The 14,123-nt window shown below is 43.1% G+C and overlaps 2 protein-coding genes across 2 annotated transcripts in view; one reads left to right on the top strand and one right to left on the bottom strand.

Annotated features, from left to right (window-relative positions):
• Window positions 1-212: 212 nt before the first annotated feature.
• Window positions 213-7,536, bottom strand: Tctp (translationally controlled tumor protein). The gene is made up of 5 exons (XM_050188514.3): window positions 7,424-7,536; window positions 7,272-7,342; window positions 5,979-6,282; window positions 1,030-1,145; window positions 213-516 (listed from the first exon to the last, which is right to left on the bottom strand). Exons 1-5 carry the CDS (start codon window positions 7,449-7,451, stop codon window positions 514-516), a joined length of 522 nt encoding a protein of 173 aa, XP_050044471.1. The 5' UTR covers window positions 7,452-7,536; the 3' UTR covers window positions 213-513.
• Window positions 7,537-7,762: 226 nt separating this feature from the next.
• Window positions 7,763-14,123, top strand: part of LOC126541655 (uncharacterized) — a 77,167-nt gene continuing 70,806 nt past the window's right edge. The window contains exons 1-4 of the mRNA XM_050188510.3: window positions 7,763-7,875; window positions 9,276-9,419; window positions 10,575-10,655; window positions 11,910-12,150. Of these exons, the coding sequence (XP_050044467.2) occupies window positions 7,868-7,875; window positions 9,276-9,419; window positions 10,575-10,655; window positions 11,910-12,150 (474 nt within the window). The 5' untranslated portion in view covers window positions 7,763-7,867. The remainder of the gene's footprint in view (window positions 7,876-9,275; window positions 9,420-10,574; window positions 10,656-11,909; window positions 12,151-14,123) is intronic.

Here is a 14,123-nt window from a genome sequence, read left to right as displayed (position 1 = left end):
AGTTTTATATGAATTAAAAGACTAGTGTCATGGAAAGCTTAAGCTGCAGTGATGTAGACCATTTTCCTATCGCAGTTTATGCTCTCTGGCATAAAAAGGCTGGCAACTTGTTCAAAAACATGGCAAGCTGAAACGCAAGCTCAAACAGCTACTGAACAATGTTACCAGCACTGGGCATATAATCCCAGTGTTATGACAAGAAAAGTCACACAAGAATTTACAACTCCTTTAATGAACAGCACAACTGTTCCAAAAGCATATAATAAATAGTGTCCAAGGTACAGGAGGGTGGGGGCCACTGCTCGCTCTCCTGTGTTAGGTGGACAGCTTTACATAAAATGACAACAGGCACAAGAGGTTCCTTTTGTCAACGAGCTCGGGTACACTTGCACTGTTCTTTCAATAATGTTCAGGGCCAAGGGCTGCAGAGGATGGAGTTGTAAACACCTCTGCTGGCACTCCTTGGCCGTCCCCCGCTGAAGGCCAGGTCTTCTGTCACAGCTCTCGATACATTTACTGCAATTGCACATGCAGAGACAATTAGTACACAGCCTTCTACATCACACACAAAATTTCAGAATTTACCACACCGAGTAAAAACGGCTTCAAAGATGTGCGCACGTGATATCCAGACATAGGAAAACGTTAACATAATGCGCGCCATTCGACCTGAAGAAATACATAGCATTCTGGCAGTAATGCATGGCAAAATTTTGCATACGCTTTTTTCCATCAGCTTCCACCAAACAGAAAATCTACTAATCTGTCACACCCTTAAGAGCCAAGACAAGACATCTAAATTTAGCATGTCTGCCTAGCGAGTACTTTCACAGCCTTAGCATGTTGCCTTCCCCTGTCAAGCTGTGCTAGGTGTAGCTGTAAAAGAAGCCCCTCTGCTTTCAGCAACCTATAAACTGAACACATTGCTTAGCCACAGATCATATTCACTGCATCCTCTTCAAGTTCATCGAAGTTTCAAGGCTGCCACTAAACTGGTAAAAATGTCATGACACGGCAACCATAACCTACCATTTTTTCTTCATCCAGACCATGCTTGAAGAACATCATCACTGCCTTCTCTCCTCCACCATCCTGTTCACGGTATTCCAGGAGACCAACAATGCCCTCAGCATTGCAGGACTCGCCTGCAGTAAGGAAATTCAAGGGGCACTGAGTTATCCCTACATAGACGAGTGCAAAAACATTGCGACCACATGACTCCTGCTAGGGTCCCTAAAATATTGGCTAGTCTGCCGTCTGCCGACATGAACGAGGACTGTTTTCAAATGACTGTGGCACTGCTAGCAGTCCTCATGCTACGGTGCTGCGCTCGGCCGGCCGCCTGTTCGCAAAGCGCACGTTGCAAGCATAGTTTAGCTGTTTACTTTCTTTTTAAACGATTTTCTGCTGCCACGTACGTGGGCTGCATTAGAGCAGTATTTGTTAATTGGTTTGAAGGTTTTAGCTGCATAAAGTGTATTCCTTCGCGAAGACTTTTTGCTGGGCCACATGAAGCATTCCTGTGGAGTGGGGATAAGACTCAGAAAAAAAAGCAATTGCGCATCCTGGAATAGCTTGAGCACTGAATTTATTCATGCAATACTGCTGCCCTTTGGCAGCCAAGGCTGCAGTGGCTAAAAGTGACACTGAATGAAGTTATTTGAATGAATGAATAAACTTGAAGGTTCATTTGAAAAGTTGAAACTTCATTTATCCAATGCAAGAACACTGCAACCACCTCGCAATGCCTATGCACTTTCAATTGTTTTAATTTAACTTCGCCTTAATCAACACCAAAGGTGGCGGCTTGGACTCCCATCAAAGGTAGAGGATTTGACTCCCAACAAAGGCCGTAGGTTCGAGCATCTTAATTAGATCTAATTAACTGTGCCCTAATTAACACCAAAGGTCGCAAGTTCAAATGCCTTAATGAACTCTATCTTAATTGACTGTACTTTAATTTCACCTTAACACCAAAGGCAGTGGGTTCGAGTTCTCTAATAAAGCTCTGCTTATTAAACCTGCCTTAATTCACTCTGCCTTAGCCAACTGCATTAATTGACATTGCCTTTATTAAATTTGAATTATTTGACATTGTGAACTGCCAACGCATCATCTTCCACCTCATGAGCAATACAATGCTTCCACATTAATAACCAACATGAGGTACAGGTGTGCGATGCAGCATAGTAAAGGGTAAAAATCGAAATAAAAAACCCAAGCTCGTTCAAAACATATGCAAGGCAAAAAAAAAAAAGCATAATTCCAGTTAAGGGTAAGCAAGAACAGTGAGAACACATAATAGATCAGGGCCCGTATTCTGATATGTTCGCCTTCCGCGAAACTATCGCCCTGGCCACGCCTCCGCTAACGGCACGCGCTGATTGGCGATTTTAGCAAAGCCAGAAAATAAACAGCGCTAACTAGTAGTTCCGGCCTACGTCATTTTAACTTCATGGTGTCGATGGGTGCTATCGACATATATTGAATAATGAACATGTCTTTTGGAGTCTCTTCGCGTTCGGTTGGTGGTGCAGTGTAGTAGAGGTAAGATATGTGGTAGTTTATAGTAGCCTTACACGCGTTGTTTCACGGCGATATTTGTCGATTCATGTAAAATGAAACATTTCACACTTCCTTATTCAAGTTATTTTACCTAAAGCGGCCATAACCAAACATAGTAAGTGCGTAGAACCTGTACTGTGGCCACTACCCTCGCAAACAACACACCTGAGCCACTCTGCACTCGCCGGGCGCGATCTCTCATGCGATGTGAAGCGTTTGAAGGCACACGTTGGTAGTGCAAGCTGCCATCATGGGTCAGCAGTAGCTTGGTTTATTGAATGAGACTTTCGCGGAAGGCGAACATTTCAGAATACGGCCCCAGATTACAAACGGCAAAAGTAAACAAAACGAAGAAAAAAAGTATCATTTGCGAAGCATGCGCCGCTGAGATGTGATGCAAGGAAACGACAACATGTAAATTTGATAATGCGCATGGTGAAGAAGAGCACCTGAATGTGTTTCGACAATAGACAAAATTGGGGAAGCTCATTCCACTGCGAGATAATCCCGCGCAAGTAATGAAGCACACAGTTAAAACAAATTATTAAGGGAAGAATGAAGAACCTTTAGAAAACACCGTAAACAAATTATAGCACACAACATCCGATGAAATGGCAAGAGGTTCGTGAATAAGGAAAGGAATTGTAGAAAAAAAAATGAAGAAAAGAAAAGAATTACAAGGCCGCTGAGCATGCGTCCCCGATGTGACGCAATTGGCGAAATGCAATTATGTTCTTCTTATTTTCAAATGTTCTAGCCTTTCTTTGTTGTCCTTTATTGAGAGATTGAGAGACCTCAGAAAAACCGGAGGTGCAGAAGAGGTATGTAAAGCCATCCGCGCCAACACGACGACAGCAAAGAGTAGCAGTAGGACCGCTCGCAGCGCCCTCTGCGCTTTCATTCAAGAAGCGTCCTGGCCGCGCCATACAGCGCGGCGCGCAGACGGCAGACTAGCCAATATTCTAGGGACCCTACTCAAGCAGCCACGCCAACAGAAGCACTGCGACATCATGCGACCAGCGGTGTTAGTCACAAGATACGCACAACGCAAAGTCGCGAGTTCGAGGGTCCTAATTCTGCCTTAATTAACATTATCAACTGCCTTGATTGGCTCACTTAACCTTCTGGACATTCGTGGTCATGCCAACGCTAGATTTTCTTCCTATGAACCATATAATGCTTTCGCATTAATAGAAAATTGCCCCATAAATTGCTTTTCATGTGCCCACGCAGACAAGGGAGATAAGCAAGCATGTAGCACTATCATGTCAGCTAAGTAGAAGCTTGCAGCTACCAAACTGTGCCAAATGATGTGCCATGTTTAGTGTAGCATCATCTTGAATCCAAAAGACACAAGCAGGGTGCACTTCTGGTAGTACGAGATGCCAAAAAGTAGAGAGGTTTACAGTAGCAAGGTTGAAGTGGAACATATGTAGCAGTTTCAATGGAAAAAAAAAAAGGGCGTTAAAGAACTTTGAAGGCCATGGCAAAATATTTTCAAGGACTAAAGCAACATTTTGCTGGATATTTTTAAGAATGAGCAAATGGTTTTCACTGGATGCAAACAAGGAAGGTATTACACACGAAAGGCTCAGTGACCGAACCACTATGAGCCACCACAAAGGTGCATTACAGGGTTGGATTGGATTGGACTGTACCGTATTTATGGACAGATGTTAAACAAGATCTGCAATGGCAAGTAGAAAACAAAATTCAGGTCTAAGGGTTTTCAAGGCCTGCAACTGTGATAAATTCCAAGTAAAGCTACAAGCCCCTTTCGTATACAATGATCGCAAGACTGTCAACCCCCTTAAGACCACTTTAATGATCTTAAGCCAAGCACGTGCTATGTACGAGATACAATGATACACTTAGCGCGATCTGCAAGTCGGGCTAAGAGAAAGGCAAACTTGCCTTGCTCAAGACCATGCCTGCGCTCTTGCTCAACAATTGCAACAAAACTGCAAGAATAAAGCCAGCTTCAAGCCGACAAAGTGAAGTAAACCACATTTCTCAAATATATAGCTTGTAATTTAACCAGAAACCATCTTGTAACAAAGGTTTAATGAACATAATGCACAGGTGCCAGCACACCGTGCAAGCTCCGACATGTACTGACCTTTGTAGAGAACAACTTTTATGTGAAAGCGCATTGCCTGTCATGAAAGTGTTACCAAGGCACAGTTACTAGGCTTACCTCTAGTGAACTGTTTCGAATTAAGTAGTTACTGTGAGTGTACAATTCATAACGTAATGCACCAATTCAGTGTGCTCAAAGACAAGCAACTACATGAGGTATTGTCTTCTGGTAGGAGTAGCTTATGACCTCTATGTAGAATTAACAGCGCTAATTTATTGCCTAAGAATGCAGTTATTAAATGCACCTGAAGTCTTCAATGCTCATGTCACTATATGAATGCTACGATGCCTGCTGCCAGTGCAATTAACATTTTTCAACACCATACCTGTTAAAAGTCTCGCAAACATGCCACTGAGGAGGGGGCAGAATACAGGCTTTCCTCTAGTATGTACCTGAGCACACATATTTGGGATACACATGCACTTTATGAATGATGATCGCCATTTAGCACACAGATAAACTTGGAACAGTAGGTTGACAAGCAAAACTGTTCAGTTCAGCCGTATATTCATTGACTTCTAACAGCACGGGTAGACTGACGAGCAAAAGGTCTTTGTGAAGACATTTTTTAACCGATGCAACATTAATAAAATTGCAGAACGAGCCATTACTTGTAAACTTTGCGGAAATATCGGGAGTTTCAGGTACGCAGCACCCACTGGCTGCTCTCAAACCTTGTCTGTATTACAGACTATGTTTGATAAAATGCCCTCATGAACACAAACTGTGGCTGCCCACAACCAAATTCTACCACGATGCTTTACGTGAAAAATTATTGTAAATGGCTATTTTAGTTTGGGTATGGCTGTTCTACTAGCAGCTGGCACAACTCCTGGAAAGAAATTTTGCTAGCAATTAGCAGACATTCACTAGGTGATTGCAGATTTGTAATGCGAGAACTTACACAAGTACCAAGTAAAAACAATGTGCAATTTAGTATACTTTGGTGGATACCAAAGGCGGTGCGCCACGGCACCCAAACTAATATCCAAACTGGTCCGTGTGTTGGGATCTTGTCAATGACAGCCAGCTGGGGTGTACAAGATTGACTGTCTGGATCTTGTATGCAGACACCCAAGTCATGCTATAACCTTAACAGCCCCAACACACGGCCACCCTTGCTCCAGCTTTGATCTCCAGACTTTGAAGAGGCAAACAGAATAGCCACATAACCTAAGGGCAAAGCCCAGCTTCACACTTAAATATTTTTTTTAACAGGAATTGCCAGTGGCTAGATGTCTAGAGGTATAGAAAATGTTGGGGAAGGGCTCACCAATGAAGAACTGGTAGTCATCCAACTTGGGCAACACCTTTTTGACAGCAGTGGTTAACTTGCTCTTGGCATCCTCAATCTCCTCAGGAGACTTGCCCTCCTCCTTCCACTTCTCCTGAAGCGCCTTGGTGTAGGTCTTGAGGTAGTTCTTGTAGTCAGCCTTGGTGAAGCAGGTTTCTGTGAGCCGCATGTTCAACACCAAGTCCAGGCCGCTTTCTACATTCTCATCTGTACCCTCGTCAACCTCCTCGGCAGAAGGGTTTGCACCATCCAGCTGGATTTCACCCTGCTTGCGGGTCACATGCTGCACACCAAGGGATACAACGCACATGTACACAAGGAAAAACCGGGCACCACTACATCAAGCTGTTCACATGCAAGGAGGAAGAAAATCGAGTATGTTGGTAAACGAAAGGTGCACTGCAGCAGGGGAAATAGCTTGCAGGTGATACATCTCTTTGCTACAGAGCACTTGTGAAGAACATTTGGCAGAGAACTTCTGGGAGCCTTTCCAAAAACGTATACTTCGCCTTTAAGCATAACTAGTACCAGTTGAGAATGCTACAGCGGCACCACATGCTTACATATGGAAGCATTTGTTGATTTGATCCCGTAAGCAATGGTCCCCCAGAATAGTAATCGGTTAGGTAATGCAGAAAAAGAGGATGTCTCGCACGTAGGAAAAACATGGGCGAGACTGACATACTTATGCAAGTTCTGGCACTCATTCTTCCGTCCACCATTGACGGCACCCAATGCTTCACAGCTAAGGTCACGCATGCAGAGATACTGACGGTGACTGACCTCTGAATGACGTCACAATGGGCACGCCTCGTACTGATATGTACGAAGTCAACGCACTGACAAGGCATCGGAGGCATATTTTCACGCTTGTACCTAGGAGTGCCTCTCGACAGTTGGCACATGAATGTAGAACTCGCGCCTATTTCACGCACGCCGGCTTTTCCGCATTCACGCATCATGTACGCACAACAGCAAATGCGCAAGCCCATTGAGCATTAGTCAGTACCCTGCCGACAGGTGCACAGTACACCACTGCGAACGTTGCAGAGTGAAATAGTATGACGGCATCCCCCCCCCTCTCTCTCTCTGAGTCGGTGGTTAAGCAATACAATTGGTATGGTTCGTGTCATCGTTTCAAACGAACAACGCATTCTGAATGACGTAACACAGGTGTCGGTCTTAACACGCTACGTTTTGACAAGGCCCGCAGCGGACGAAATTGTGCAGTTCCTATTTAGTTTTCCTGATTGAATTGAAATAATAACTTACGTGACATTCAATTTCGAAGATGCAGTCGTCCACCAACTTGTACTTGCTGGAATCGGTGAACATCTCATCGCCTGCGTAAACGTTGTTACAATGACACCAAATCAGTGAACTAACTTTTGCGAGTTATAAAGGTATCATTAAACCACACTTACCGGAGATCTTATCCTTAAAAATCAGCATGGTTATTTAGATTAAGTGGGATTGCACCCGCTGCTACAAGACAGTACACCTCCGCCTACGGCAGCAAAAGGGGGGAAAAGGGCCTGTGAGAGGTCGCTTCGCGTTTAAATAGCACCGCAAGTTCATAACTCGAGACGCCGCCACGTTTTCCGGGACAACCTTATTTCTCAAATTTGTTTTAAACCAATATTTCAGGTAGATTACTGTGAATATAAAAAAAACGAACATTGTAAGCTGAAAGTCAGTACGACTTGCATGGTCAGTCACTATAATCAGTGCAATCAGCGGCATCGTGTGAACATCAACTGCCGCCAGCCGCCATGCTTGCCGCCAATTCTATTTGAAAACAGTTCGTTATAGTTCGCTGCGATTAACTGTTGACAATTCCTCAGCATTCGAAGGGGAACCGACCCGAAATGGCCGGGTGAGTTTTTCGCGACGCTCAACTCACCGGTGTTGTAGTGCAGAAAAATCAGGTGATGGCACGCTCGGGTGGGGTCCCCAATTCACAGTATTACATTGTGGTGGATCCGTACCAAACTGCTAGGGTTCAGGTTTTCGGTTATTGTTACAAAATTCAGCGTAGCTGTCCTATCTTATCTTTCATACGAAAACGAGCTTTAATATGTTTCACTATTTGTGCCTGAACGGCTCAAAGGATCGTTAATTTGCTTTTTGTAATTTTTTACCTTAATACTGGTGTTTGTTTTTGTTTTTTTCTAGGTAACATCTGATGTTTCCTCTATGATTGGTCCGTGTCTCGTACTTTAAATCATTATTCCTGAGAAATGAGTGTCATATTAAACGGCTGCGTACAGGTACTGTACCGAGGCGGGGTCGCCATTAGGCGCTTGTGAAGAGGATAAAACCGACAATTAAAAAGTCAATGCACACTATGGAGCGACGAATAAACTAAAGTTACAAGTGCCTTATTGTTGTCAGACATGTAAAAAATACAGTGAAAGGTTGAAGTTATGATTTACAGTGTGACGTAGTTAGGTTTCACTTATCTTTAAAACCTTTAAGTTAATTTTTAAACTGCTTCAGTAAAATGAGTTCTTGGGCTAGTTGGTCGCTTATTGCAGGTTAACAGCAGCACCAAAAAACGCAAAAGAAGGGAACACGGACAGACAGGAAAGCAGCGATTGTCCGTGTCTATCAGCGTCCCCTTTTGTGTTTTCTGGCGCTGCTGTTATGCCTGCAATTCAAACTGGTTGCTGATTTATCATTGCAAGAACCACAAATGACGTAACCGTTTTCTTTGCTCTAGTGCCCTTAAATCATGCTGTTTCCTTTTTCTGCATTTTTGGTCATTATGAAAATGCTCTAAGTGCAGAAAGTAACCCAATTAACCAGTCATATTATGGCATAAGTTCATTTTTACAAAAGCTTTGTATGTTTTGCTTTAATTTTCTCTTATACGAGGTAATTTTGGCCCTAAGACATGCAATAATTAACACTGTAGTGCATATTATGGACATAAAGATGTTATATGAACACTATAAATATGGAATGTTGAAATGCAGCCAGAACATGAAACATGGTTATTATGTGTAGTCTATTTAACCTTTTATTTTCCGCTAACCGCCAGTTTAACAAGAGTACATAATCCATGCAGCTTTGTGTTTGCTGGGTGTTTTGTTTGGACATGGAAGCTGTAGCTCTGTTGTCTTAAAATACTGGACTGTTTCACAAATGTGCTCCTACTTTCAAACCTTTTGAACAAGTTCTCAGCATCGGTCTTCTGTAAATAGTTGCCAAATGTAGATTTGAAGGAAAGGCTGTGCCTGCCACTCATTTGAAAATGCGTACTGTACATTGCAGGACCTCTTTCTGCTTGGTGACTACACTTGCAAACCTGCAGGAATGCATAAAAGATTGCCACCAGGGAATGCGCAATGCAAATGAGCGTGCACGAGCTCATGTTGCAGATGTGTTGGAAAACATTAAGGCCGCTGCAAACTCCGTGTAAGTAACTGCTTCAGTTTCTATTCTCTGGTTCATAAATTATGTTTTGGAAAAACTTGTACTTGGTGTAGCAGGTGTAGCAAGTCCTACATAGGACAGACAAGCCATTGCTTGTATGACCAAGCCAGGGAACACAGTTCAAAGTTAAGGAAAGACGGCTTGACGTACTTGCCTGTGCACTGCAACGACTGCTCTTGTGAGCCACATTTCCAGATTAAGTTCTACATAGGTGTCAGACTGCAGGCAAACTAATGGATGCATATTACATAATGGAGACAGGTTCACACTGTATCAGTGACACTTCTAGGTTGTATGATACGGAGATAAGCTTCTTTGACAAGTGGGTTCCCTGTTAGGGTATTGGGACATGTCAGCTCATCAGTGCATTTGCGCATGTAAAATCTTTGTGCATATATGAGTGTATGTCTGTGCTAAATAGAATAGTTTCGCTACTGCTTGTGTCATTCTTGTTCCTTCCGCTGTTCTAATTTTTCTTTAGCGGTAAACATGTCATGCTGGTTCATGAAAGATATTTGTGTACATTCTTCAATGCTTAGCTGTTAGACTCAGAGGTGTCTACCATCAGGGCAGATCTGGCATTTTGAAAGTATTTGTTTGTTCTGGAACATTCAGGGAATTTTCACCTCAGTTGCTTCGAATTAGGGAAATTGGCATACATACAGTGGTCATGGTAAAGCTAGTGGCATGTCAAAAGGAAGCTGTTTTCATTTAAACCTACGCAATCTGCAAATAATGATGTGCCTTGCTAATTTTATGTGTGTGAGCCAGTTTCTTAGATCTCGTAACTTTTGTAACCACCCTGCTAAAATCCTCATTCGGGATTGCAGTATTTATAAATAAGTAAATAATATTTGTGTTGTATCCATCAAACAAGTGATAGGACTAGACCTAAATTTGTGTCAAGCTATGCTGGGTGCAACTGAGACACTCATCTTTATACATAGCTAATTTTCTGTTTCCTTCTCCTGGTGTTTTCGTTTCACCACAGGGCTAAACATCCCTATAATGTGATCAAACATGTCTACTTTTGCTGCTTGCTCTTGTTGGTAGTTGGTGCGAATGCTCGCTCTCAAACTTAGTATTTAACTTGTGCAAGAAGCCTAAGTTGCTGCTGCTTCTTTTCTCAACTCCCAGAGAGTGTGGGTTTGCCGTGCCAAAAACGCCTGGACGAAAACAAAAGGCTCGCATCAGTGCAAAGAAGTCATTTTCTACTGCGTGAGTTGCCAACCACCTTCCACACTCTCGAAATTTTTTTGTGGGGTTGTTTTTAGATAAGATTAACCAAACATCCACAGCTGACACTTATAATTCTCATAGAAAAATTATATATGTGCTTACGCTTACAAATTTCTGAGCTGTTTCACACAACAGACATTTGTGTGAGACTTTTCTTTAAAATGCATACTGTACAAATAAATTTTGCTAACCTAAAGTTCAAGTACTCCCTCAGGAAGGAGAAGATGCCTTTTCCCAGTTTGGTGAATTGAAAAGCTGTATGGTGTATGACTAGTGTCTGAAATGTCTGATTAGTGGTGCTGCTGCTGCGGCACCTTGGCATCCCATTCTTTCTAGTTGCTCCTGCCATGCTGAAGTCCTGTATCCATGTACCTTTTGTCTATTGTTTTCAGTTTGTACTTTTTCTGTAATGGGTGGGGTATACTTTGTTTTTATCTGAAAAATCATTCATTTGTGTGTGAGAGAGGGCGCACATGCATCATTTTTATTCATATGAAAGCCTTGTGACCTCTCTCTTTCTCTCTCTCTCTCCTTTGTTTTATCAGTAATATGTACAATACATTGTGTCAATTAAATGCTGTATTATGCATTTTATGTTGCTTCTTTCGTAGAGACTGAAGCTGCTACATTTGTAGCTCACTCTGCGTATAGTAGTTATCCAGAAATACAACCATGCATTCCAACCATGAAATTCTGCAGTGGGCTTAATTTGCCGCAAGCTCTCCAATAAAGGAAACAGGTTATGCTAAAGAACGTGTTTACTTGCCATCTCAAACGGGTTTTGGTAACAAAAAGTAAGGATCGAAATGGAAACCGGTTGGCTTCTTGCAAAGCCAGGATCAAAGGAAACCTTTACTTTAACTTTAATCCCTTACTGATATCATCCCTCTAGTACGTTTGTGATTAAGCGGTGTGTTGTATTATATGCCAATTCTGAGCGAAGTGTATGCTGCTGTCATTGTACAAAATTCTCATTTTTTTAAGATAGCCTATCTTTATGATACCTACCTTCCCACCTTTCTTAATAATAACAACAATTTAAAAAATTGCATGTACTAGATCCAGAGCAAAAAAGTGCGCATATGTAACACTGCACTCGTATCTTGTTTTTTAGTCAGCTCTCGCTGAGAATTGAAGTTTCGAAAACGATTTAGGGTATCTTCTTTCTTATTTATCAGTCATTCTTAAAGAAAGATGCCCAACTATGCTCATTTTTGCACCCATGTCTAATAGAGCCCTACCAAAGAGGCAGACTCGTTCGGTGTCAAAGGGTGCCAAGAAGCGCAGTTCAGGAAAGAAAATTGTAACTGTGCAAGATGAAAGATCATCCACATCGTCGGAGGACCCCGAGAAGGAAAATGCTGTCGTGCAGCTCAAATCTGCGGCAAAGGCTACCAGGGCCGCCAACAAAAAAGTAGCACCTGGAGTTAGGGTAGAGGCAGCTACACCTCTTGCAAAACCAAGCCCCCGTCAGGTAAGTAATGTCTAATTTTATTTATTTCGTTTCATGGTATGGAGGTCTTCATAAGTAAGACGCTGTATAAGCTGGGCACGCGGTATTGAAGGCGTCATATGCTGCTTGATGGTTTGTTGTTAAATATTTCTACTTCAACTATTACAGCCTGGCTCAGTGAAGTACAGTAGACTTCTGTTAATTCAACTCCGGCTAATTAACCCTTTCGCTGTCGGACCTTTCTGGCCGTGACGCACCCCCAGTGTCGGCTTGGTTTCAGGGAACGAGCATAACAGGGAATGAACATAGCAATTTATTTTTTATTATGATTGGTATACAAATAACATAGTCAATGCAATATGCACATTTCAGTGCTCTGCAGCTGCTGTTAGTAAACATCATCATCATCATCAGCCTGACGAACATTCGTTCAACATCCGAATCTGACGATGTGGAACTCATCTCTTCCTCGCATGAGACGCTGTCAGAGTCCAAATCCGAGCTCGGCTCGTATTCTGAATCGGAAGAGCCACCGCTCCTATGAGCAGACAAAGGTCCCGCGCGCCTCAGCTATCCGAAAGTAACCGCGCGCAGGAAGGATGCGCTTTCAGTTGCCAGCACAACGGAGAGAAATGGGACGTTGTGTGATCAAAATGACAGAGGGAGATGGAAAAAGGCTAAAACAAAGTTCGAAGGGCTTTACGTTTACTGCTGCAAGTCTGAAGCGACGGTGTGGCGAGAGAGCGAAAGCAGCAATCGAGTCACTCTTTTCAGAGAGGCAACGGCGCGTGCACCTGAACTTGACGCGCCGTAGCAGACACACCAACAGAAGAAAAATAAAAACCTTCAAAGCAGCGGAGATGGCAGAACAACCCTTGAACCCATAACTACACGCACGTGACGCATGATTCAGCGAACGCGGAGCCACCGCGCCACTCAGCGAAGAGAATGGGGGGAGTGGCAGTCGCACCGTACTCTTCAATACATGGACTACACAGGTCGGGGCGATAATACAAACTTGTAGAAAGAGTCAACAGATGGCGTGGCCAGTTTGAGCTTTGCGCTCAGGCGCGAAATTTTGAACGCACGATAGAGAACGTACCGGTACGTCAGTGACACTGTGGGGGGAGGGGGGAAGCGCGATGACGTACCGGTACGTCCGTGACAGCGAAAGGGTTAAATTTTTCGGTTAAGTCGATCCTGACCTTAAGTCCTGGCCATCGCCCGCCCATTTCTATGGTCAAAACTTTCTTTATTTTGATCCTAAAATTGGCCTTTGCCAGAGAATTCAGATTTGACCAGTCAGCACACATGTGCCTAGCCCCTGTGGTGACCCCAATAGGGACCCCTTTAATAGCAGCATCTGTCTCAGCGAAGCTTGGACAGTGAATGCGTTGAAGATGCATCATCTCCTGTTGAAAGCACCTATTTTCAGCTTGCTGTAGGAGGCTTTTCAAGCAATAACCATAACTCACAATGTCTGATCATGGTATTTAGTCAATTCTAGTGCATGCTTTTTTCAAGCAATAACCATAACTCATGATGTCTGATCACGGTATTTAGCCAATCCTAACGTGTGCCTTTCTTTCAAGAAAATTTGGCCGCAAATTGCCTCCGTGGTGCAGTGGGACATGTGTTATTGCTTTACAGCATAACAAGGACGTATTGTGGCGAAGCTTACTTTAGAAAAATCAGCCGCCCATGTGTAACACATAGACCGTTGCTTATTTTTCTTGCCAAAAAATTGGATGTGCATTAGAGTTCTACCTTCTGGGGAGTTTTATGTCATCTCAGCATTAGTTTTCTACTTTGGACACACAGAAAGTGGCCATGCATTTGATTCGGGGCCATGTTAGAGTAGGGCTACTGCCAATTAAGTCAGTGGTGTGTTTTGACAGGTTTATTTTCCTGCATCTTGTTTAATTCGACCCACCGGATAATTCGGTCAACTTCGTCAGTCCCATCAGGCTTGAAATAACGCAAGTTCACTGTGC

Source organism: Dermacentor andersoni, chromosome 2, assembly GCF_023375885.2.
Source record: "Dermacentor andersoni chromosome 2, qqDerAnde1_hic_scaffold, whole genome shotgun sequence".
NCBI lineage: Eukaryota > Metazoa > Arthropoda > Arachnida > Ixodida > Ixodidae > Dermacentor > Dermacentor andersoni.
This window is presented reverse-complemented; position numbering and strand designations above follow the sequence as displayed.